Genomic DNA, 26,287 nt, shown 5'->3' with positions numbered 1-26,287 from the left:
AAAAACTAATCATTTAAAAAAGTCATTTCCTTTTTCAATCCTATTCCTGGAAATTAAAATTTAACAAAGAGATAAAGTTTGGTTCTGTCTGTGGACATGATTTACAAGAAATAGCAGAGGTTATAAGCCAGTTCTTTCCTGTCTACATGTGCTGTATGTGCTCTTAGTTACCCAGACCCTGTAGTCACAAATATACCGCAAGAGTGAAAGCCAAACCTCTCTTTGATGTTTACTGGGATCTTATAGAATGCTAACAATATTAGTTTTCTGTAATCTTTCCAAATAATCCATAGAGGAAGTTCAAGGATGTCAATGAGTCTGGGTTTCTACATAGCCTGTTTTGACAACTAAAAAATGTTTCAAAGAAAGTTTATACCTATCTCTATCATGTCCTACGTATCCATGTTAAGTATTTTACTTTTGGCATGTCTAAAATTAAAATTCCAAGTTACTTCCCACAGTCAATTTTTAAATAACATGCACATGATTAATATACTTTTCTAAACATCAAATTGCCTTTTTAAAAGTAATTTTTCTCACCCTATTAGGCCTTCAAAAATGAAATGGCTTATCTGTTGATTGAGATTCTTGGAGCAGTAGTAGAATATTGGATATTTCTTGGTCTTAAGAAGGACAGAAATGTGATACAACATATGTCTGCTCTAGGAAATTATGTTGCTGTTTCTTGTGATGGTGAGTATGTCTTTGGATAGATCGTTGATTATTTTCAGCCTTATTCAAGGAATTAGTTTTATGTTTTTTGTTTAACATTTAGCAGATATTTGTGATATTTTGCCAATTACGTCATCTTTCTGTTTCTAATTCCTATTAAACTACTAATAGTGATAAAGCATCACTAATAGTGATAAAGTATATTTTAGTTTACAAAGCATTTTTTTTACATTTTGACGTAATTTATTTTAAATCACATGGAAAAAATGCTATTTTATAGCTTATAATGAGTATTGGACAAAGCATGAAATCCAACTAGTGCATTGCTGCCTAAAAATTCCAGTCAGCATCTGGCTTGCAAAAAGGATCCCACATTTAATTGTGAGTCGAGATTTCTCTTTGACTTTGGGCAGATTTTTTTTAGATTTTATTTTTTAAATTCAATTTTATTTTATTTTCAGTTTCAAATTCTCTCTCTCCCCTTCCTTATTGTTAGTCAGTAGTTTTTCAGTCATGCCTGACTCTTATGACCCCATTTAGGGTTTTTTTGGCAACGATACTAGAATAGTTCCTTCTCCAGGTCATTTTACAAATGAGGAAATGAGGCAAACAGGATTAAATGACTTGCCCAGGGTCACACAGCTAATATGTGTCTGAGGACAGATTTGAATTCAGTTCTTCCTGATTCCAGCCTTGGTGCTATAGTCACTGTGGCATCTAGCTGCTTTTCCCCCTCCCCTACTCCCATCCATTGAGAAAGCAAGACAAACATGTATTGTTGTGCAAAACAAATTTCCTGAATTAACTGTGTCCAAAAAAAAAAAAGAAAATGTGTTTTGGTTTGTACTCCAGAGCCTCTCTGTTCTCTATCAGAAGGTAGGTCTATTTCATCATGAGTCCTTTGTACTTGCAGTTGGTTATTGTGTTGATCAGAGTTTCTAAGTCATTCAAAATTGAACTGTATAATATTACTGTTATTGTATAAGTTATTCTTCTGGTTCTGCTCACTTTACCTTGTGTCAGTTCATACAAGTCTTTCCAGGTTTTTCTGAAGCCATCCCCCTGGTCATTCTTTATAGCACAATAGTTTTCCATTGCATTCATCTGCCATTCTCCAGTTCAGCCATTCTCCAATTGATGGGCATGCCTTCAGTCTCCAGTTCTTTGCCTCCACAGAAAAAGCTGCTATAAATATTTTTATACATATGGTTCCTTTTCCTTGTTCTTTAATCTCTTTGAGGTATAGACCCAGTAGCCGTTATAAAGCATTTTCACAAGGAACAGTAATCCTTCAAGGTAAACAGTGCAAGTAATCCCCATTTCACAAATAAAGAAATTGAGGCTAAGCAGTGTTAAATAGCTTGCCGTAGTCACATGGCTTAGTGACAAAGCCATCCTATAATCCTGGGTCTTAACTTTATTTCCATTCCAAATTTAATCACTTGTCTGTGTTTTTAAAATGTAATTTAGGTTTTTTATTTTGAATACAGATTGTTCAATATGAAAATGATACTTTGATAGAAAAAATGCTACATTGTACAAAGTAAAGGACTCCGTAGTGTCTTAAAAGTCTTTCTTGTATGGAACAATTTAGTCCATCATTGTCTGCTTATCTCTACTTATTCTAATAGCAGAATAAATCATTTTAATAAATTTTCCTTCATCCTGTGAAAGAAAAGAGAACAGAATGGCCAGTAATTAAGGATGTATTAGCTCTTTCAGACTCCTAGGCTAGAACAGGTTGTACAGGTAAAAGTTAAGCTATATTAGTCTAAAGTCTGATCCAACCACTCCTTTTCCTTGGAAGATTAGTCTCATTAAATATTACCAAATTTTATGAGGATTTCTGAAATTTGACTGTCTTTTTTTGCTGTTCATTATCTTAGTAATGGTTATTTTATTTGCTGTAAGCATTGTAGAACTTCTAGTATTAAGAACTGTCTTCTCAAAGCTTTTTAAAAACTCATTTAAAGTAGAGGTTGGTACAGATTTTACTCCATCCTCACCAACATCATGTCGACTTTCAAGTCTCCTATGCAAAATCATTGAATGACATTTTATATTGCCATATATATTATATCACTAGTTAAATCATATTATCTGCTTATATAATACATCTCCTTTTTATATATCCTAGAAAACCTATGTTAGTATTACATTTTCTCTTAACAGTGATATTTTCCCCATTTTTAAATTTTTTGTTCATTTAGTATTTTATTTTTCCCCAATTAAGCATAAAAACAATTTTTAACATTTTTTTTAAATGTTGAGTTGCGGGTCAGGTAGGTGGCGCAGTGGTTAGTGCATTGGCCCTAGAGTCAGGAGAACCTGAGTTCAACTTCAGCCTCCGATACTTACTAGCTGTGGGAACCTGGACAAGTCACTTAACCCCATTACCTCCAAAAAAAAGAAAAGAAAATGTTAAATTTTGAGTTCCATATTCTCTCTCTTCTTTTTCTACCTCCCTCCATTGAGAAGACAAGCCACTTGATATGTTATACATGTGCAGGCATGTAAAATATATTTCCGTATTGGTCATGTTGTAAAATAAAACAGAGGCTGAAAAAAGAAAGATAAGTAATATTTTTTAAAAGTGTGCTTTGAAGGGCAGCTAGGTGCAGTGGATAGAGCACTGGCCCTGTATTCAGGAGGACCTGAGTTTAAATGCGGCCTCAGGCATGTAACACTTACTAGCTGTGTGACTCTGGGCAAGCCACTTAACCCCATTGCCTAGCGCCCCCCCCCCCAAAAAAAATAGGCTTTGATCTACATTCAAACTCAAGCAGTTCTTTTTCTGGAGAAGGGTAGCATTTCTCATCATAAGTCCTTAGAATTTATCTTTGATCATTGTGTTGCTGAGATTAGCTAAGTCATTAGCAGGTGATCATTGTACAATATTGCTATTACTCTATACAATGTTTTTCTCTGGTTCTGCTTATTTCATTTTGCATCAGTTCATGTAAGTCTTTCCAGGTTTTTCCAAGAGCATCCTGCTCATCATTTCTTATAGCACACTAGTATTCCATCATAATCATGTTCCACAACTTGTTCAGCCATTCTTTGCCACTAATAAAAGGGTCTCCTTTCAACCCTATCCATCCTCAAAAATGTTTTGCTTCTAACTATTGCCTCCTCCAATCTGCCCTCTCTTCCAAACAGTGCCCTTTCTCGCCCTCCTCCACATTCCCCTTTCCCTTCTACTTTGCTGTAGGGTAGCATAGATTTCTGTATCCAGTTGAGTGTGTGTGTCTGTGTGTGTGTGCATGCATGCATGTTATTCCCTTTTTGAATCCTTTCAAATAAGAGTAAGGGTTAAGCATTCCTCACCAATTCCCTCATTTCCCTCTCTTCAGTAAAAGCTATTTTGTGTGTGTTTTATGTGAGATAATTTTTTCCATTCTGCCTTTCCCTTCTCCTTCTCCCAGTGCATTCCCCTTTCTTGTCCCTTAATATTATATTTTTTAGAGATCATCCTATTATATTCAACTCAAACATGTGTCCTCTTTCTTTGTATACTCCTTCTAACTGCCCTAATGAGAAGGTACTTAGGAGTTACAAATATCATCTACCCATGTAAAAATATAAATAGTTTAACCTTATTGAATCTCTTATGATTTCTCTTTCCTGTCTACATTTTTATGCTTTTGTTGATTCTTATATTTGAGTCATATTTTCTATTCAGCTCTGGTCTTTTCATCAAGAATGTTTGAAATTCCTCTGTTTCGTTGAATATCCATTTTTTTCCTTGAAGAATTATATTTAGTTTTGCTAGGTAGGTGATTCTTTGTTGTATTCCTATCTCCTTTAGCCTCATATTTCAGGCTCTGCAATCTTTTAATGTAGAAGCTGCTAAATCTTATATCATCCTGACTGTGGCTCCATGATATTTGAATTGTTTCTTTCTGGCTACTTGCAGTATTTTCTCCTTGACCAAAAACTCTGAAACTTGGCTTTACTGTTCCTTCATTTTGGGATCTCTTTCAGGAGGTGATTGGTGTATTCTTTTAATTTATATTTTACTCTGGTTCCAGAATATCAGGGCTGTTTTTCTTAATAATTTATTGAAAAATAACGCCTAGCATCTTTTTTTGATCATGGCTTTCAGGTAGTCCAATAATTCTTAAATTATCTCCTCTGGATCTGTTTTCTAGGTCAGCTCTTTTTCCAATGAGATAGTTCACATTTTCTTCTATTTTTTCCATTCTTTTGATTTTTTTTCTCTTGACATCCCCTGGAGTCATTAGCTTCTACTTTCCGAATTCTAATTTTTAAGGAATTATTTTCATCACAGAGCTTTTGGACCTCCTTTTCCATTTGGCCAGATCCATTTTTTAAGGAGTTCTTTTCTTCAGTGAATTTTTGTGCCTCTTTTATCATTTGGCCTATTCTGTTTTTTAAGGTGTTATTTTCTTCAGTACTTTTTTGTGCCTCATTTACCAAGCTATTGACTTCTTTTTTTCATGATTTTCTTGCATTATTTTCTCAATTTTTCCTATACCTCTCTTATTTGATTTTAAAATCCTTTTTGTGCTCTTCAGGAATTATTTTTGGGCCTAAGATGAATTCACATTTTGCTCTGAAGCTTTGGATACAACAGTTTTGACTTAATTTTTTTCTTCTGAGTTTGTGTTTTACTCTTCCCTGTCACCATAGCAACTTTCTGTGGTCAGGTTCTTTTTCTGTTGTTTGCTCATTTTTCCAGTCTATTTCTTGACTTATAACTCTAATTTAAAGTTGTTCTGTGCTCCCAAGGTTGAGGTGGCCCTGTTCCAAACTCTGGGCCTCTCTTGATGCTACTCCTAGAACTAGTTCTGGGTGTCTGTAAGTTTCGTTCTTCTAAGGTGATGTGATCTAAGAAGAGATGTGATTCCTTCTCTCCTGGCCTATGTTGTGGTCTGTGAGCAACCACAAGCACTTTTTTCCTTCTTGAAGCTGTGACCAGGTTACCTATTTCCCTGTGGCCTCAAGGTCTGGTATGCTAATGCTTCCCCCCACCCTGGGACTGCAACCTAAGACTGACATGGATCTGCATAGGAGCAATGCAACAGAGTTCTGCACCCACTGCCATCAAAGGGACCCCTGCAATTTCCTGACCTGTTGTGCAACCCCTCTATTTTCTGTGGCCTGAGAGCTTCAGAAGCTGATGCTGCTGCAGCTGATTCAGTCACCCCCAAGCCTGCTGCTGGTTTGCTGGACTACATTCTACTCTCACCCTGATCAGTAGATCTTTCTAAGTTGTCTGGGGCTGGAAAATTGTTTGACCCCATCCTTTTGTGGGTTTTGTCACTCCAGAATTCCTTTTGAGGTGTTATTTAAAGGTGTTTGCATGAAAATTGGGAGAACTCAGGTGAGTCCCTGGTTTTTCTCTACCATCTTGGCCTTGACATTGATATTCTAACTATTTCTTCAGATAATTTAAATGAGCATGACCTCATTGAAAAAGGAAATTTTAAAAATAGGAATGATTTGTATACATGGTTTTCCCACTTGATTCCCAATTATAATCTTAAAATATACCTTCCCCCAAAAAACAAAAGAAAAAAGAGGGAGAGAATTGCATGAATGTGTACAGACATACCTTGAAGATATTGTGGGTTCAGTTCCATACCACTATAATAAAAACAAATATCACAACAAAGCAAGTCACAAAACTTTTTTGGTTTTCTAGTGCGTATAAGTTTATTTTTACACTATACTGTAGTAGATTGAGTGTACAATAGTTTTATGTCTAAAAAAACTCATGTACATGCCTTAATTAAAAAATACTTAGTTGCTAAAAACTATTAACCATTATCTGAGCCTTCAGCAAGTTGTAATCCTTTTGCTGACAGAGGATCTTGCCTTGATAATGATGGCTGTTGACTACTCAGGGTGGTGGTTGCTGAAGGTTGGGGTGATTGTGGCAATTTCTTAAAATAAGACAGCAGTGAAGTTTGCCACATGAATTGGCCGTTATTTTCACTTGAACACTTTAAGGCCACTGTAAGGATTTTAATAGGCTGAATATCAATATTATCGTGTCTCAGGAAATAGGGAGTCCAGAGGAGAAGGAAAGAGATGAAGAATGCCTGGTCAGTGGAGCAGTCAGAACACACACAACATTTGTCAGTTAAGTTCACTGTCTTATATAGCACGGTTCGTGGCTCCCCAAAATAATTACAATCAAAGATCACTGATCACAGATCAACATAATGGATATAATGATAATGAAAATTCAGGAATTACCAAAATGTGATTAAGAAACATAATGTGTGGACATGCTGTTGGAAAAATAGTACTGATAAACTTGCTTGACACAGGGTTGCCACAAAACTTAAATTTGTGGAAAAAACAAAAACAATCATAGTATCTGCAAAGTGCAATAAAATGAAGGGTGCCTGTATAGCCTTTTAACTCCTAGTCCTCATGAATCTCAACTCTGAAACATTCAGTTTTACAACCTGTCACAGAATTTCACAGTTGGAAAGGACTTAAGGGAACAGCTGCTTCAACCCATATCTGAACAAGAATCTTTTTTACAACATTCCTGACAAGTAGTCATCCAGCTGTTGTTTCAGGATCACCAGTGAAGTTGTGATGGTCAAGTAGTTTCTTCCACCATTGACCCTAAATCTGCCTCTTTGTGACCTTTTTTTGTTCCTAGTCCTACTTTCTAGAGCAGCACTACACAAACCTAACTGTGCTTCGGTTTGATAGCCCTTCAGATACTTGAGGCCAGAATTCCTGTCCCCCTCAGTCTTTTCTCCAAGCTGAACATTGACTCCTTCTACCAGTCCTCACAGGGTGTGACCTCATAATTCCTAACCATCCTGGTTGTCTTCTAGCAGGCCTGCAGTTTACCTGTGTCCTCACTAAACTGTGGTACCCAAAACTGAATATAGTAATCCAGAGGTGATCATATTAGCTCAGAGTATAACAAGACTGTCATCTTCTTCCTGGAAGCTCTGCTTCTCAGGGCAGCCCAAGATTACATTAGCTTTTTCAGCTCTCATATCACACTCTTGATTCATTTTTAGCTTTTCATACAAATTCACACCCATATCTTTTTTCAGCAAAACCAGTCTATTATGTTACCTCCATCTTGTATTTATGAAGTTGACTTTTTGAACCTATGTGTTTATAAATTTCATCTTATTAGGTTCAGCCCAAGTGTTAACCTTTGAAGATCTTTTTTGGTTGCTGAACCTGTTATCTGGTACATATTACCTTTGCATTATTTGCAAATTTTATAGGTGTGTGCTAGCTATTCCTTTATCTATTTAATTGAAAAATAGGATATGTCCAAGTACAGATCCCTAATGCATTGGAGATCTTTCAACTTGACATCAGACCATTCTTGACTGCTCTTTTGGTTTAATCATTCTGCCAGTTCCGAAGCTATCCAATTTTGTTGTCATCCATCCCATGTTACTGCATTGTTTCCATAAGAATAGCATGAAAGACTTTATCACATGCTTTGCTAAAATCTAGTCAAACTATGTATCTACAATATTCTCCTACCTACCGGATTACTAAACCTGCCAATATATAAGATTAGTCCGGCATGACCTGTTCTTAATAAAAACCATTCTAGGTCTTTGTGATGACAGTATCCTGGATATTCACCCAAAAAACCCATTCTTTTAACAATATATTCCAGTGTTTTATCAGGAATCCGGATCAAACTCACTTGTCTTTGTTTGCATGCTCTATCTCTTCCTTGCATCCTTTTATTCTTTAGTCTTTGAAAAACCTACCTTTGGCCAGGGGATTTGAGGCTCACGGTAAACAGCTGAGTGTACTCACTATCTCCTTACCTTTTTTTTTTTATACCATAGGGCAATTTTGTTTTGCTGTTTTTCCGCCACGACTGATTATTATCAGTAGTTCCCTGGATCATACAAAGAATGAGCTTGGCCCCAAACAAAAGATAGGAGAAGACCCTTTCCCCCACTACTTTGCAGAGATGGGGGATCCACAAGTTTGGAAAATTGCATATATTGTCCAACTTTTTGCACTATATTGATTGGTTTTGCTGATCTTTTCTCTTTTCCTTTTTAAAAGTCTTTGTTATGTGGGTTGGCTCTTGTGAACAAGGAGAGGAATAAGGGAGAAATGTAGGCTATATAAAAAACCAAAGATCTAAATAAAAATTTGTTTAAAAAAATAGTTCCCAAGATTAGAAACTACATGATCATTTTTACTTCTTCTGCCATTTGATCTTCTCTGCACTTAGTCCTTGATACTGTCAGCAATGTTATTGTTCTGCCAGTTAGTTTTGACCTTAAAGTAACCATAAAATTTAGGGTGGGAAGGGACATCTGAAGTAATGTAATCTGACCCCCTCATTTAGCAAATGTGAAAGCTGAGGTGCAGAGGACAGTCACTTGTTCAGGGTCACATTGGGAGTATCAAACCTTAATCCTCAGGCTTCAAATCCAGGGTTCTCTTCATTACAGGATGGAGGTACTTTAAAGAAGACAGTTTAATAAAGAAAACTCTTTTCAGTCTGTCTTCCTAGATCTCTTTCCCTTTCAGAATCAAATTCTTGGCTAGGAAGCAGCATGGTAGAGTGGAAAAGAGAACTGGGTGATCAATCAGAGGTTTTGGCTCAAATCCCACCCCTGATGATTATTACCTGTGTGACCTTTGGCAAACCACTTAACCTTTCTGGTCCTTCAGTGAAAGGGTGGAACTAAATAGTCTCTGATCTGAAGTTCTTTCCAGCTCTAAATCTATGGTCCTTTAAAAAAAACTAAATTTTATTTTTTATTTAACCAAAATCCACCTTTTTCCTCTTCTACTTCCACTTCCTTTCCCAATTGAAAAAGCAAGAAAAACAAATCTCTTATAACAAATATGTCTAGTCAGACAAAATTCCTGCATTGGGCATGTCCAGAAAAAAATATATGTCTCAGTTTGCACTCTCAGTCCATCACCTCGTCAGGAAATAGGTAACATGTTTCATCAAGAGTCCTCTGGAAACATGGTTGGTCATTACAGTGATGAGAATTCTTAAATATTTCAAAGTTGTTTGTTTTTACAGTTTTGTTTTTATTGTATAAATTGTTCTCCTGGTCCTCCCCACTTCACTCTGAATCAGTTTGTACAAGTCTTCCTCTGAAACTGTTAGGATCCTTTTTCTATTGCCCAGCAAATCAGTACCCAATGCCAACACATCCCAAATTAGCTTAGTTTTTTCTAGTCCCCCATATCATTAATGATTGTTGTAAAAGCAAATCTTCTATAATTCTAAATTTTTTTAGTTGTCGAGGCAAAGACTGTTTGTTTTCAGTAAGAAAGGCTTTTGTAGCTTGGTTTTGTTTAGAAGGGGAAAGTAAAAGTTCTTGAATTTGCTATCAAGCTCTTTAGCACTTACAAGAGAAAATTTCAGAATAGGAATCTAGGTATTAAGTGGGTTCAGGATTTATACAATGCTTTCACCTTCTGCAAAGAGGCCTTTTTTTATAGTACAAAAGTTAGAAGATTTTGATCTAAAGTACTACATCTCATTTCTTTTCTCCTTTTTCATTGAGGAATGAGGTGATGACTGTTTTGAAAGATAGTTATCCTTTATCACATGACTTTTAACATTTCTTAGATCAAACTTAATCTCCCTTTACTATGCTGCCTGGTAAATTTCTTTTTGATCATTTCTAAAAGATAGTTTAATGATGCTATTTTTTCCCTCTCAGAAACAATAGAGGTCTTACATTGGTTAGTTCTCATTCTCAAAGAACTTGATGTTTGGCTACCAAAACCCTCTTTTTTTTTTATCCTGGTCTTGGGGGAGATACAGCTAGCACCTGCATTTCAGGAGACTAGATAATAAAATATAAGTGATCACGAATGCTATTTTGACAAAGGTGAATATGTGATACAGTAGGGACTGAACTACAATTAGACTTCCATATTTTACTTTTGAAAGATAATATTTTAAACTTTATTTGAACCTTTTGTTTTATCAGTGTTTAAAGTCAGAGCTTGAAGCATTTTTTGAATCAGTAATGCCTGATGAGTTAAGCTGGGAAGGAGATTGGTCCATTGGAATTTTTCAGTAAGCATTCCAGAAATGGTTCTAGTTACTCTTTAACTTACTTTTGCTTTTTTGTTCTTTTGTATGAGGCAATTGGAGTTAAGTAACTTGCACCAAGTCACACAGCTAGTAAGTGTTATGTGTCTGAGTCCGGATTTGAACTGAGGTCCTCCTGACTGTAGGACTGGTGCTCTATCTACTGTGCCACCTAGCTGCCCCTTACTTTTGATTTTTTTATTGCCTTTTGTTTACCATTCAGTCTTGCTTCTTCTTACTCAAGAGCTAGAAAGTAAATCAGTAGTTAATATAAGTGGGCAGCAACTTTCTCTCAGCATATGTACAGAATCAGTTATTTCTTACGTGTTTATTTTAATTCCACAATGTCCTATTGTGGCTGAACCAGGTCTTTCATGTTGCTTTCTTAAATTCTGCATTTTTATTGTAGAAGTCTGAAAATCTGCTGCCTATTATTTCCTTTTGTCATTGCTACTTTCCCCCATATTCCTTTCCTCGTCTTTAATGTTACAGGTGTCCAACCCCCTGGGAAAACCTGACTTGATTTGAAAAAATTTTAATTTGATTCTCTATTTCTAACTGACATTTTCACATTCCTTTGCCCTGCTTCCTAGTTCTGCTGAATATACACAGAGTTAATAAATCTTTGGTTTGCTTATATTAGGTCATTAATAATGATGTTAGAATTGACCCCTCAGTATTGCTGTAATTTCCATTGGACATGTAACAGTAGTCTTTCTCATTACAGGTAAACAAAGCATCCATGTAATAAGTACTCAAACATAATTGACTGAATTTTTGGTGGCATTTGTTGGATTTTTAAGTTTGTTTTTTTTTCATAGCATCATAAAGTTAGAAAATATGTCTGAAGCTGACCTAAATCCATATTTCTTCCTTCCTGCCAGGTTATGCTTAACTCAGCTCAAACAGATGAGATATCTCATTTCTAAAAACTGTGAGAGGAGGTTCTTCATACCATTTCCAAAGTATTTTAAAAGTATCTCTTTAACCTAAATTCCTGATTTTGGAGGTATAAGTTCATTTCCTCTATATTCTGTCTTGAGGAAAGATGGAAAAGAGTTAATCGCCATCTTCTGTGTAGTATAATATATAATAAAATATAACAATATAACAACATACTTTAGAATTGGAAGATGACTTTCAGCTATTTTTTCTTCAAGCTAATGATCCCAGTTCCTATATCCTTTCTGATTAGATTTTTTTTTCCATTTACATCTTTATTGGTCTTTCTTCTTTTTCCCTTCACTGTTCTCTCAGTTCATCACCCCCACTTGACCATTATTTTTTGATTCCTTTGATCTGTTGCTAGAAATCTCTCCAAATCCTTTGGTTATCTCTTGCCTTCAGCACTTACTTTGTACAAGGCACTGAGAATACAAAGACAGAAACAAAACAATCCCTACCATCAAGGAGAATTACATGCACACAAGAAAATACGAAGTATATGCAAATTAACAGAGAGTCCTTCTGAAGGGAGAGAGTGCTGATGATGTCTCTGTTCCTACTTCCATGCTTTTCAGTGCTACAAGAGAAAGGCATGTAATTGTGCACACCTCTTTAATCCTCATTCTCCTCATCTGGAAAATGAGGAGATTGGACTGAATGGCTTCTGCGATCTCCTATGGCTCTCGATCTATGATCCTATAATCACAGGTTTATGTTACTTTACAAATTCATTTTATTTAATATCCGTTGGGCTTACTGACTATTAGATATCAAATATTTTGTTCTTCCATGACTTACTTATTTATCTCACCTCCTACTTCACTGAAAGATTGAGATTATTCCCCTTGAGCCTTCTTTTGGCCTCTTTCATACCTCAAACCCCTCTTAAATCATGTCATCTTCTTTCCTCCTTTCAAATCACTAAGGAAAAGGAAGCACCCTACCCAAATTGTTCTCAGTTTTTTTTCCTTTGTTCTAGACTAAGAAAGAAATTAAGCGTCTTGCCAGGGCACACCGCCATACTTGTACCTTTGGCCCTATCCCCTACCACCTCTTTTGAGTCAAGTCATTTAGCATTTGTTATGTACCTACTATGTGCTAGGCAGTATACTGATAGCTGTTGATTCAGAGAAGGACAAAAATATGGTCTGTGTTACATGAATGTAAATACAAACAAGTAGATTCATTGAAAGCTAGGTGGCATAGTGGATTGAGTACTGGGCCTGGAGTCAGGAAGATCTAAGAATATCAGCATGTGTCCAAGTTACTATGGGAAACCACAGTACTGTAAGCCTCAAGAAATCAAATTCGGGGAGAAAACTTTTTAAAAGTGCAATCTATCTATCAATGATGTGGTACATAAAAATTTTAAAACATATATATGTGTATGTATGTATGTGTTTATACATATATAGTTGTAATACAGGTCTAAGGTACTGAGAACTAAATTACATTTTCCAAACCACATAAAAATTTGGGGATACAGAGGAGAAAAAACCCAACAATAACAAACAGTCCCTGCCCTATTAGAGTTCACGTTCTATGGGGATTCAACATGTGAATTTACTTAAGAAAATGCAAGATAATTTAAAGAGGGAAAGAGCCCTAGTATTCTAGTAGTACTAAGCTGAGCCTTGAATGTAGATAATGATTCAGATGGGGGAGGAGAAGAGGGAGATTCCTAGCATGGGAAACAACTTATGTAAAAGCCCTGAAGCTAGAAGATCCAACCTACATTCATCAAATAGCTATTGACTAGAATGTAGGCTGTAATAGGAAATAAGTCTAGAAAGGGGAAGGGACTTGTGTAGCCAGATCATGAAGGGCTTTAGATGTCAGTCTGAGAAATTATCATTTTATCCTAGAGACAAAAGGGAGCCCCTGAAGATCTGTGCTCTATTGTCACATATGTACCTTAAGAAGGCATTTTGGCATATGTGAAAGGAAGGGTTGGAGGACCTGAACTACAAAGAGTAGTCTGGAACGTGGAGATAGGTGAAAAGATGAGAGAAGTGGTGTGGAGGTGGGTGAACAAGAGGGAAGAGTAAATAATCTAACATAGAAGTTTAAAAAAATTATGTAATTGTAGGCTTCATTGAAAGACATAGCCCCAGGATGAGACAGGTGATATGGTCCAGCCATACTAGGCAATGCTGTTCAGATCATATTCGCAATATAAAATTGTTCATTTCTGAGTTTCCTTTTAGGAAGGACATTGATAAATTGAAGTGTATCCAGGGAGGGCAGTGAAGACAGTGAAGGGCTTTGAGATCATGTCATAAGAGATCAATATGGGGGGAGGGGGGGAGAGTAGGTGGTACAGTGGATAGAGCACCAGCCCTGGAGTCAGGAGGACCTGAGTTCAAATCCAGCCTCAGACACATAATACTTACTAGCTATGTGACCCTGGGCAAGTCACTTAACCCCCATTGTCTAGCCAAAAAAAAAAAAAAGAGAGAGATTAGTACAAGGAACAAGGGATATTTAGTCTAGAGAGGAGGAACATGATAGCAGACTTCACTTTGAAGGACTGTCATGTTTGCAAGGGGTTCAACTTGTTATTTTTCATCCCAGAAGGCAGAAGTGGGAGCAGTGGTTGGAAACTGCAAAGAAGCTACCTTCCTCATTGAGCTATCCCAAAGTGCAGTGGGCTGCCTCATGGGATCCTAGATCCCTTCTTCCTTCTGCAGCTCTTTATCTAAAAAAGGCTGGATGACTGGCTACTTGTCCAGAATGTTGTAGAGTAAATTCTTTTTCAGGTATTAGTAGGGCAAAATGGCTTCTGAGAGCTTGTTATAGAAGCAGTACCAGCGTTAGTCTGGGCTGGCTTCGCCTTCTATAGAGGATCAGCATTGGTTTGGCTTCCTTGCTGCCCAAAACATCAAAGCCCTAGCTTAAAGGGAACTCACCTGCTGAGGGGTTGGGGGTGGGGGGGGAGTTGAGTGTAGGTGGGTTGGAGGTGCTGAGAGAAAGCTGAGGCCAGCTAAGTGACCATTTGCTAAGGTGAATATACAAGGTGGGGAGTGTGTGGGAGGAGACCTTTTATCTAAATTTTTTTTAATCTTAGGAATTATGTGCTTTATCCTTTGTCACCAATAAAATTGTTTTCATAACATTTTATGGTCCACCAAATTCTTTATGGCATTCTAACCCTGAGTGTGCATCACTGGGTTGGCCTTGAGTTAAGCCTGACCCAAGAGAGGTGCTTTCCAAATCTAAGATTCTGTGAAGTATTACTCTAAGGTTGTAAGCTTGGATAATGAAAAGGTGGTAACTTTGTGAACTCAATAGAAAGAAGTTTTCTGGAGGGAGTGAATATGGAAGATAATAAATTTTGTTTTAGATATGTTGAATTTGAGGGTTTGTAGGATATCAATGTTGATATGTTTACCAAGAAGTTGCTAACATAAGGCAGTGTATTCAGAAAAGAGATCAGGGCTAGAATATATACTTTCTGCTACTTCTGAGAGGTTGAAAACTACTTTTTAAGCATTGGTCATATTCTTACCCTTTTGTTCTATAATTTCCCCCACCCCCACCCCCAACCCAACTATGCAAAATTCTCTGTTGTGCAGCATTTTTTTAAAAAATCTTTTCTTAAAGTGAGAAAGATGGATTGGTTAAATAGCTAGGTTAGTGATTGTGGTCAGAAAAAGCATTCCGATTCCTTTCCCTCATCAACTCAACCCTGATTATTTGCAAATTGCATATCAATGAACATTAAAATCTTTTGGTGCTAATACCACATGGGATGCTACCATGTGATTTTTGAGCTGGAGAAACCATATAGATCTAGACCTAGAGGTTTTGACCTTTTCTGTGTCATGGACCCCTTCTGGTGACTGGTAAAGTCCTCAATATATATATATATATATATATATTTTAATTCATAATTGAAGGAAATGCCAAATAATTGTTAGTTGATGAATGTAAAGTTGGAATTTTTTTTTTCCCATCCAAGTTCACAGACCCCCTTGAAATCTATTCATAGGTCCTTTGGGAGTACAAGGGGCTGAGATTAAGAATTAATCATCTTATTCTAGATTAACCCACTCATTTTATAGATGTAGACACTGATGCCCAGTTAACAGAGCTGGAATCCAAACCCAGGTGTTCTGACTTAAAATTCATTCTTCTTTGTACTATGATATCTCCAAAAGAACTCTGTCTTAGGAAAATCTGGATAAATAATAATCAGGTCCATGATATACAGTGATTGTGCTTCACCTTTGTATTTCTCTTACCTGTGTATGTGCCTACTAGATTGCAAGCTCTCCTAAGGCAGGAAACATTTGGGAATGTCTCATCTAAAGTATTTATCTTCCCCTGTTTTCTAGCACAATGCTTATATACCTAGTAGACACTTAACATATTGGGGGTTTTTGTTGTTTTTTACTTGTTTCCTTTAGATTTTTCTTCAGAAGAGTTAAAGAGTTTCATTAGTTCCTTATCTTCATCCTGGCTTCAAATGTTCATTGCAGAGTCAGTCTTTAAAAAGTTATGTTTACAGAGCTGTATCAGTATTTCTCCTGAACCACTCTCTCTTCAGAAAATGGTAAATACCCTTCTACTCAAATCTATTTAATTTCTGAGTCATCAGTATGACCAGTTTAATTCATTGCAAATACTAATTTAAGTATTTCCAACATTTGCTTATGCGTTGGTGGTGTTCCCCTTAAAGACAGAAAAATTAGTGAAGGGAAAAAATTAATTACAGAACTTAGGAAGTTTAAATGTCTACTCTAGGAACAGAACGCAAGAGCTTTATTCCTCATTCTCTAGCTTAATATGCAAGAATGTTCTTTTAAATAAGATTGAAGAGTAGACGCAGAAAAGAACAATTCCATTTAATATCTAATATTCTAAAATAAGGTTACTTATAACTATTCAAACCCACTCTAATCTTACCAATCACAAGTGGTGCATTTAGTCCATAGTTCTCTAGCTGTATCTTGCCAACACCATCACTGGCCCATCTTTGGATATTATTAAATGCCCTCAAGCAGTTCCATGAAGAAATAAGAATCAGACATACTTGTTTATGCAATTTGGTTGGGCAAAATTCTGTGTTTTGCAACATTTCTTTCCCTTTCGTAGACTTGCACACCCATTATTGTATGTCTTACACCAGACTTGTTTCCTAATGCATAAAATGCATAATCAAAATTGAAATGGCAAAATACCAGTTGTACATAAATCAGATGGCTTTTTTATAAATAAATTATGCAAAAGCAACATAACATGCTAGGCACAAGACTGATCAAAGGATCTTTTCTGAATGAGCATAATGCCAAAAAAATTAAATTAGAAAAGAATAATTATTTGCATCCAGGCATTTTTTCTTCTTTTCATCCATGTGGTATTGGTTTAATGATGTGAAATAGTCACTTTATGCATCATGGAATCATCTAAAGCTGGAAGGGACGTCAGAGGTCATCTAACCTCAACCCTCCTGTTTTACAGATGGGGAAACTGAGGGCCAGAGTACAGTGACTTACCTAAAATGATACCCTATGCATAGTGACAAAAGTAAAATTTCAGCCCAAACCCGGGTTCAAACTGCACATCTACCACTCACTACTTGTTTGACCTGGGTCAACTCACTTAGCTTCCCTAAGCCTCAGTTTCTTTACCTGTCAAATGAAGGCGTTGGACTAGATGGTCTCTGAGGTCCTTCAGCTCTAGGACTGCCATTCCATGAGTTGAATGTACTAAAACCCATTTCCAATACCCTGATCTTACTGAACTACTTTTTCTTTTTTTAAATTTTGTTACAAATGTTTATCCTGGAAAATAAGGAAGGGCTCAAAAGAAAGTTAATTCCCCCAAAATAAATGATCATTTCAAGTTCAAAACTAAAAAGAAAAAACAAATAGTCATTTTAGCAATCATCTTCATATTTTAGCATATTTAGCCGAGATGGTATAGTAACCACACTGACAGAGCAGAAAGGACGTCACCAAATTTTATGAGAAATGATCAGGTAATGATTTTTAGGCTTCCAGTTGCCATACATAGGATCATGAAAGTCATATTATGATGTGATTTTGCAACAGGTATGTGCTTATTTGCCTGCATTGGGAAAAGTTGGTATGCTTGAATCAAGAAAGGGGCAGAAACGGAAGAAGTTGGGACATTGGGTTGGCCCTGACTCTCAGAGGGCCCTGAAGATGTTAACTGGTGGTGATCAGAACCAAGCCACGGTCCTGCCTGAGGCACCGTAAGTAAAACCTAGAGCATCACTCACTGTCTTCTGCCTTGAGGTGCAGCTTCTGCCCTAACACAGTGTCTTGAACTTCACACGACCTGGGGTGGTCAGCCTGTGCTTCCTGGTGACACAAAGCCTGTTTCTAAACCTATAAGGTTTGGGATTTTTTTTCCTGCCCCTCAGTATGTACATACACTGACTCACATCCATTTCCTCAATGTTGAGGCAAAATGTTTCCCCAGAGAAATGAAATTGTTTACCAAATGACTGCTTTACATGGTTTTTGTCTGATTTCATGATTATTATTATGTACGTGATATGCACTTTATCTGTTACTTAAAATGCCGTAGAGATTCAACTTCAGAATTTCTGGCCAGGAGTATAAGCAACCACATCATAAATCCTACATGCATCCTTAACTTCTCATGGGATATTGTATAATATTTTCCGGAAAGAGAAACCTTTAAAAAAAATACACAAAGCTCTCCTCTGCTGAAATAGAATGTTCTGCCTCAGGCCTTTCTGTACTAACCATATGATCTTCGGCGACTCCCTTAATTGCCCTCAGCCTCAGTTACCTCCTCTGTGAAATGGGTTTGATAAGTAATAGCACCTACCTTGCAGAGGTGGTATGGGTATGTTACACATAAAGTACTTTGCAAATCTTAAAATGCTGCTGTTGTTGCTGTTTGTATCATCATCACATGATGATGATGATGATGATGACGATGATGACAACGATGATAGAGGAACAAGGAGGGCTGTAAAGTTGAGAAACTGAACTGAAGAAGAGCATCAAGTTTCTGATCATGACTTCTTCCTATCTCAAATTGGTCCCCTGTTTCTTATCCATTTATTGGATATGTACTGTTTGTGAACTTCTCCAAAAGTAGTTAGGTAAAGGGGTCAGCAAAGTGAAAAATACCTCCTCAGCTATGTCGAGGGAGATGTTGAGACCATTGGGATAAGTGACCTACCTAGAAAACAAAATATGAATTTACATGAGGAATTTATGATTAAAAAGAGTCTAGTTTAAAAAAAAATCCACAATCTAATGTATGCTGAACATGCATGGCCAAAAAACAAGCCTTCATTATTTCTTATTTTTCTTCTAGTGAGCTGAAGCATTCTTTGTCGTTAAAAAGGTTGCAAAAGAAACGGGAAGGAGAATTGTCATGTTCCAAAGAGAATTGCCGCTCTTTGCTTCCAAAAATGCATTTTCACAAGACCAATTTAAGAGGTATTCGAAGTATCTAAATTAATGTATGCTAAGAACTTTTCATGGTTGCAGCCATTACTTGCAAGTTTAATACACTTGTCCTGATGAATGCTTGAACTAAAATGTTGGCCTACATCCAAGAAATACCTTCCTGGATAGCATGTTAGTTTTCTTAAAATGTCATTAATGAAAAGATTATACTTAGTATAATAGCACGTTACTTCTCTTCTCTCTCTACTTCTCCAAATATTAAACACAGTATGTAGCTTGTGTGAGCTCATTCCAGACTTGCCCGCCTTACTTTGCTAATCCACCTCAACCTGGGTTGCTTAGGATCAGCGTCTGCTGATTTGAAAGTATAATTCAGTCTTCATCTCTTCAGTCCTAGACATTTTGTGAACAAAGACTGGGGAGTAAGCTATGTTACATAGCTGTGTTAAGCATATGGACTCTTTTCTTCCAGGCATTGAGCCCAGACTATGAAATGTGTTTGGCTTTTTAGTCCTAACTATACTAGCATCTAAGTACCTAAAGGATGAAATAACATGGCCATAATTCATTCAGGCTCCACTTAACTACACAAATTTAATAAAATATACCTTACATGAGGCTGTAATTGGCCCAAATCATTTGCTACATCTTTTTGTTTGTGATCTATACCTTATGTATCGTGCATCTAATACAAATATGTTTATTATTATGACCCTCATGGGATATCTGGAACAATATTGGCAAAGAAACTCTTGTTCTAATCTTTCAACATAATATAAATTCCTAATTGTGTGGCACAAAATGCCAAATACTTGTCCATTCTTCTCAAGATATAAGAAGAGTGATTTATTAATAAAATTTGTTAATTTCAAAAAACCAATGTCCTTTTTATTTGTTCTGTTTTTAATAATATATGCTGAGCTGAACAGCAGTAGGAATTAGGGATAGGGAAAGAGAATTGAAAAATTATAATAGAGAAAAATTCCAAATGTCTTTCTCTGTGCATATGAAAGGAATTTTCCCATAGAAATACTTGCAGAGACTGAAAAGGGGTATTTAGGGTGTGTACCATGAATTTAAACCCTATAAAATGTGTTACATTATCTCAGTAAGAGAGAAAATTAACTTTAGCTACATATGCAGTTTGTATTTGATTTCTAGTCTGTGTGGCATTGCAATAACTTCTTTCATCCTCCTCAGATCAAGTTCATGGTTTTGGTTCCTGTTCATTCTAATCACTTGGTGACAACAGAGATGTCAATGTGACTCAATTTTACCTTGCATGCATTAATTGCACCCTTTTGGAAAACAGATTTGAGGACCTTGCAATTCTATTTGTCACCCTTGTTTAAGCTTTAAATGGTACTAGGGCTTTTCCCCCCTCCGTGTGTGTGTGTGTGTGTGTGTGTGTGTGTGTGTGTGTGTTTATATTAAGATTCCTTCATTTCTCCCTTTCTGTGCTGCTGTAGCCAAGCCAGACAGCCTATTGAGAAGCAGCAAACCATCTGTTAATGGATTTGAAGTTCTGAATTATACTTGAGTGTGTAGAGGCACTCGTGCTTAGCCAGAAACATTCATTTGAATTAAGCTATAAATGCTGTGTAAAAAGAGCCATACATTTAACGTAGGTTCATGAATAAATTTAAGAGAGGGCAACTGCACTCTAAACTTTTATTGCTTCAAAACCCAGTATTTTTGGTGTTCTGTGATCATTCAGAGCTTTTATAGTGGGATTGAAGCTTTAAACCTTGAACTAAGGGGAGATAATTTCTGTGTTAAACCATTTGCAGTAGAATTTCATTGCTGGATCTCTGATGGAACAGAAGCTCTGTTGGTTGTGGGGGGTTTTTTTGTTGTTCCTCCACACGTTTTTTTTTTTTTAAATTATCCTAAAAGATATTTAACCTGGACAAAAAAGGGAAATCTTATTCGTTATTGACTGTTCTGGCACAGAGCCAGAAAGCCTAGTTCCATGCATTTTGATTATTTCCTTTAGTTGATATCTTGCCTTCTCTGGAATAATCTATTAATTTTTTATGGTAGGAGAGACAGCCCTGCATAGAGCTTGCATAAATAACCAAGTGGAGAAATTGATTCTTCTTCTCTCTTTGCCAGGAACAGATATTAATGTTAAAGGTAAGTTCTGAATCTTCACTGTCTAATCAAATCTGAGGATAATCCTGATTTTGATTATAAAATAGTTGCATGCTAACATTAAGAAAAAATATAAGGAAACCTAACCGTACTTTAGTTGATGGTATTGAGTCATTACTGAAACCAAGATTGTTAAAGTGGGGGTGAGGGGAAGGGGTGGGAGAAGGGCGGAGGAGGGGAGGGAGAATGGATTATAACCAAAGTCTATATAAGAAAAAAATCATCATTGTTATCCATATTTGTGGTAGGATCTCTAAACCAATTTGGAAAATGATCGTCATACAGATCCTTTTTCCCTCTTTAAAAGAGAGATACGATTATATAGCCCAAGCAAGTGTACGAAAGGAACCTTCTTGTACTGAGTGGTATATTGAAGAGTTATGCTGGAGAGAGAAACAGGATAGGTCTACTTTACCATTGAATAACTTCTACTTTTGCTGTTTTAAAACTTCCCTTGATTTCTAATTCAGACTATGCTGGCTGGACGCCTTTGCATGAAGCCTGTAACCATGGCAACACAGTGTGTGTCCAGGAAATTTTGCAACGTTGTCCAGAGGTAGATCTGCTCACTCAAGTGGACGGGGTGACTCCTTTGCATGATGCACTGTCAAACGGACATGTAGAAATTGGCAAGCTGCTACTCCAGCATGGGGGTGAGTGCATTTATGCTAAACTGGTTTTGTGAAATTATCCAATTTTTGATGAATCCCTCAGAAGTTGATAACACTTCCTTTTTAGCTTCCATAAAGAAGAATGCCTTTAAAAAATACAAAGAAAAAAAAAGATCTCTTTTGAAAACAAGCACCATTTTGTCAACATGGATAAAAGCCTTTTTTAAATCTGTACATTTATTCATTATATTGAAACTGTTGCTTAAACCAGTGTAGCAGAATACACTTGTGAATTGGGTACATGGGCTTTAAAAATGGATTTACTTCAAGTCTAGTATGGTCTTTTCATGCGGTAGTCAATTCTGAAAGGTTTATTAATAAATGGATGTATAGGTTTAGCTGTTAGTCTGTAGATTTCTTTAATGTCCCTGTGGTTTCTTCTATTTTGTTACTGACTTGACTAATTTTATTTTTAAAATTTATTTTCTTGTATCTCACTAAAATGATTTTCAATATTAATAACATTTTATCAGGTCAGCTAAATTGATAATTGAGTTAAAGTGAGGACTTTGTAATTGTGATAAATGCTGGTCAGAGGTTTTTGAGAGGATGAGTATGGGTGGATTATACCTTAACAAACCATTCTCTGTGCTGATTTATGATCGATGCTCTCAGCAAGCCTGTGCCTTTTTAAGTGACACACTATTTGGTCTGAGCTGGATAACATAAATTTTAGATCAAAATATTAAAAAAATGCACGGGGGGGGTGTCAGACAAAGGGAAGCATATATATTTCCTATTAATTTCATATGAGCCTGATTAAATTCAAGTGTGTGGCTTCTGATATTTTTGGTAGTTAAAACATTCCTATCTTTATGAAAATACAAAAGTGTGCTACATTTGGATGTCTTCTAACTATATCCAGCTTTAAAAAGGGCAAAACTAGCAGCCTAAGACTTCTGGTTATTTATAGTCTTCTCCTGCCCCCTAAAGGCTGCCCTGTGTGAATATGGTGCTGACACCATCTTGCAATTGATAACATTCCTAGACTCTTCTACATTCCTCTTGTACTCTCTGTTTACTGAATCTCAGTGTACTGTCTCCCAGGTGTTTTATTTATCTACCAAATCTTGTATTTGACATGTCAAGCCAAATACTTGCCCTCTCTCCAATTGGTTCAAGTGATGCAAGAATCAGTGTACCAATGTGATGGAGTAAACTGAACTTTCCAATAGAGAATGGCATACACTGACAGATGTGCATTTTTCCAAGGCCATTAGCGAAGAATAGGAAATGGATGATCTTCTTGTCCTAAGGGAGAGATCTACTTGCAGTTGCATTCATCAAGGACCTCTAGCTACCCTAGAGGTTGAATGCAGTCCTGTCTTTGCCTTTGTTACATTCTAGGTTTGGGCCTATCAAAGAGTTTGACACAGCCATGGCAGAAACTACTTTACACACTGATTGTGGATTCATTCAGGCTTAGGAGAAGTCGGATGGAGTCCTTTTTTAAAAAATTCTATAAGAACTTAGCTGTCACCTTTTTTGGGGGGGGGGTTGTTTTGGTACTTATTTTTTAATTGTTCATTCAGCACACTGCAAAGCAATGCGGTACTTCAAAAGACCATTTGACCTTAAGCTAGCTAGACATTAATCTTATTTCATCAGTTATTGTGTTATTCTATGTAAAAAAATGGGTGCATGTGTATGTATATATACATATATATGTAATTATGTTGAAGGTGGAACTATGTATTTTTAAAAGTAAGCTAATACATTAGCTAAAAACTTTTTTTCCTTCTAAAAACAATATTTTGCATAAGCATGAATGTTGCTAACAAATGACTAGGTCATGAATTTTGTATTATAGCGTTGCTACTATCTTAAAAAAGGAGGGAAAAAATCTTTTATAGCTCTTACAACAGTTGTTTTCCTAATGTTGAAATGCATAAAAATTAAACCTGGCACAGTCCATGAAACAGATCGGGTGCTTACCATTTGTTTACTGAAGTTTAACCAAATACAACATTGTTGATATTCTGCTGCTCTCATATTTCACCTGTGCTACCGCCAATCCTACCAGGGAAAGGGATGGGGGGAGGGCTGCAGTAACTTCCAAGCAGTAAGATACACAACTTTGGATAGAGTAGATGGGTTGTAATTTGGGGCAGTTCATAGTTTAAGAGTGTTCTGGTTTTGTTTTTGTTTTTTGATCATTCAGCCACACATTCAAGGTAGACCGTGAAAGACATGCTGCTGTTGAAGAATAGTCCCTCTACTCAGCACATTTTTTCCTAGACTTCCAATTCTACTGCTTTTATTAGTTTCCTTATGGGTACTATGTTACCATGGGATATTCTGAATAGCCCAGGATGTTTAAGCACATTTCTCACAGTATCAAATTAGTAATCCAATTCAACAAACTTGTTAAGCACATATTTTTAGTGCCTTCAAGGCTCTGTGCTGGGTATTGGGGATAAAAAGACCAAAAACAAAATTGCCTCTTCCCTCAAGGGGCTTACCTTCTACTTGGAGGATACATGTATAAAAAGAGGGAAAACTGAAAAGAGAAGGAACGCTAATTGTCGTTACTATATTGGGGAGGAAATGAGGAATGCCTTCATAGAAATGATATCTAATTGAGTTGGGAAGAAAAACAAGGATTCAAAGAGATGAAAATGAGGAGGAAGAGATATTCTTGGTACAAGGAATGGCTTGTGCACATGAGCAAAGCTCATATGGAATATCAAGTCCAGGTAATAAATAGTAATCTAGTCCAGTTGGAATAGGTGTAGAGTTTGTGAAAGAGAAAATTATGAAATAAGGGCTGTAGAAATGGGAGCCAAATTGTGTAGGCCCCTAAGTGCCAGGCTAATGAGTTTGTATTTTGTCTTTTGTGTTTATGTTAGGGAGTGTGTGTGTGTGTATGTGTTCATGTGTGCACTCACTGTCCTCTGGAGAGGTACATATGCTTTCTTAATCTTGGAAGCAGCATCATTTTTTAAAACCAATCTGTAAAATTTCTCAAAATCTTTTTTTTTAATTTGTACCTCATAGATCAGTTGTAAGCTAATGCAAATACACTTTTATGCCATTTACAAATTAGGCAATTGATTCGAATTTTTTTTTTTCCGAAGTGCCTTGACTAATTGTATCCACCCGAGTTAGTGCCAGAGCTAGCTGTAAATGTTACTTAGCACTTTGCATCACTTTTCCAGGCTCGGTGCTTCTTCAGCAGAGGACTTCTAAAGGAAAACTGCCTTTGGATTACGTTTTAGCTCCCCAAATCAAAGAAGATCTCCTGGCCGTCCTACAAGTCCAAGGTTCCACCGAGGACCTTCATGCACAAGCAGAGGAACATTTTTACCAGCAGCAGATTGAATTCGGCTCATTCTTATTTGGTAGAATGCTGTTGAATTTTTGTTCAATATTCAACTTGTTTTCAAGCTTCTCTGTTTTTAAGGAGTTAACTCATCTACATGAAAGACTGTTTACTTCTCCTAGGACTTGCAAGGATGCCACCAGTGTGCATACTGACTGGATTATGGATCTCTATGCTAGAGATCTTGTGACATTGCAGAAGCTCCCAAGTCTCCTTAAGGAGATCCCTGAGAACTTGAAAGTGTTTCCTGGAGTTCAGACACAGGCCTTACTGATGACACTAAAGACTATGCTAGATCAGTCAGAGACTTTTCATGGCACTAGTTAATATTTATAGACTTTCTAAAATAGTTTAAATCCAAATTTATAGACACAGTCTTTGACATAATTTTTTTAGAGGTGCTTATTAGATAACTTCTTTTTCAGAAAAAAGTATGTTAACTCTGCTCTCCAGAAGAGAAATGTAAATTATTTACAAATTGAATAGCAGTTTAAAAAATTATATTGTGTTTTTTAAAAATGATTCTTATTTGTGCTGTAACCCTCTTCATCTAAGTATTTATTAAAACCTAGTGAAATTATTTTCTCTCTTCTGTACATATCTGAGAATCCTCGCAGATATCAATGCAATTATATACACATATTCATTTTTAAGGAAATCATTGGGAAATGTTTTTTATTCAGAATATTGACCTTCAGATCAGGTTCCTTTCAAGTCTGTGTTTTTCTTAAAATAACTGTTTCTAAAGTTTGCAGCATTAACTGATGCTTTAGTGGGAAGAGAATAAACCCGAATCCATCTGTATCTCCTGCATACAAGGTGTGTTGCTGCTGCAAGTAGCCAGTGAAGTGGCAGTTTATAGATTAAGTTGATCCAAGGTTTTTCTGTGCTGTATGACGACACAGGCTAGAAATGTGTCCGTTTGAGATCCTTTCCTCCTAGCGATGCGTGATAAAGCTAAAAGTGAAAGAACGGGTGGTCACAGCCACTAGTGGGAATGTTATATTTTTCTACAGCTGGCACAGAGACATGAAGACTTCGATTTAGCTTTCAT

General features: G+C 36.5%; 1 protein-coding gene across 7 annotated transcripts in view; it reads left to right on the top strand.

Annotated features, from left to right (window-relative positions):
* SLF1 (SMC5/6 complex localization factor 1) overlaps positions 1-26,037 on the top strand; it is a 91,081-nt gene extending 65,044 nt beyond the window's left edge. For all 7 annotated transcript variants that reach the window (XM_021008669.2, XM_021008655.2, XM_021008654.2 and 4 more), the window contains 7 exons: positions 549-693; positions 16,078-16,223; positions 17,725-17,888; positions 18,992-19,116; positions 21,130-21,222; positions 21,711-21,893; positions 25,070-26,037. In XM_021008669.2, the coding sequence (XP_020864328.1) occupies positions 549-693; positions 16,078-16,223; positions 17,725-17,888; positions 18,992-19,116; positions 21,130-21,222; positions 21,711-21,893; positions 25,070-25,560 (1,347 nt within the window). In that variant the 3' untranslated portion in view covers positions 25,561-26,037. The remainder of the gene's footprint in view (positions 1-548; positions 694-16,077; positions 16,224-17,724; positions 17,889-18,991; positions 19,117-21,129; positions 21,223-21,710; positions 21,894-25,069) is intronic.
* The last annotated feature ends 250 nt before the right edge of the window (positions 26,038-26,287 follow it).

Source organism: Phascolarctos cinereus, unplaced genomic scaffold, assembly GCF_003287225.1.
Source record: "Phascolarctos cinereus isolate Bilbo 61053 unplaced genomic scaffold, phaCin_HiC Scaffold_4;HRSCAF=312, whole genome shotgun sequence".
NCBI classification, from domain to species: domain Eukaryota; kingdom Metazoa; phylum Chordata; class Mammalia; order Diprotodontia; family Phascolarctidae; genus Phascolarctos; species Phascolarctos cinereus.
This window is presented reverse-complemented; position numbering and strand designations above follow the sequence as displayed.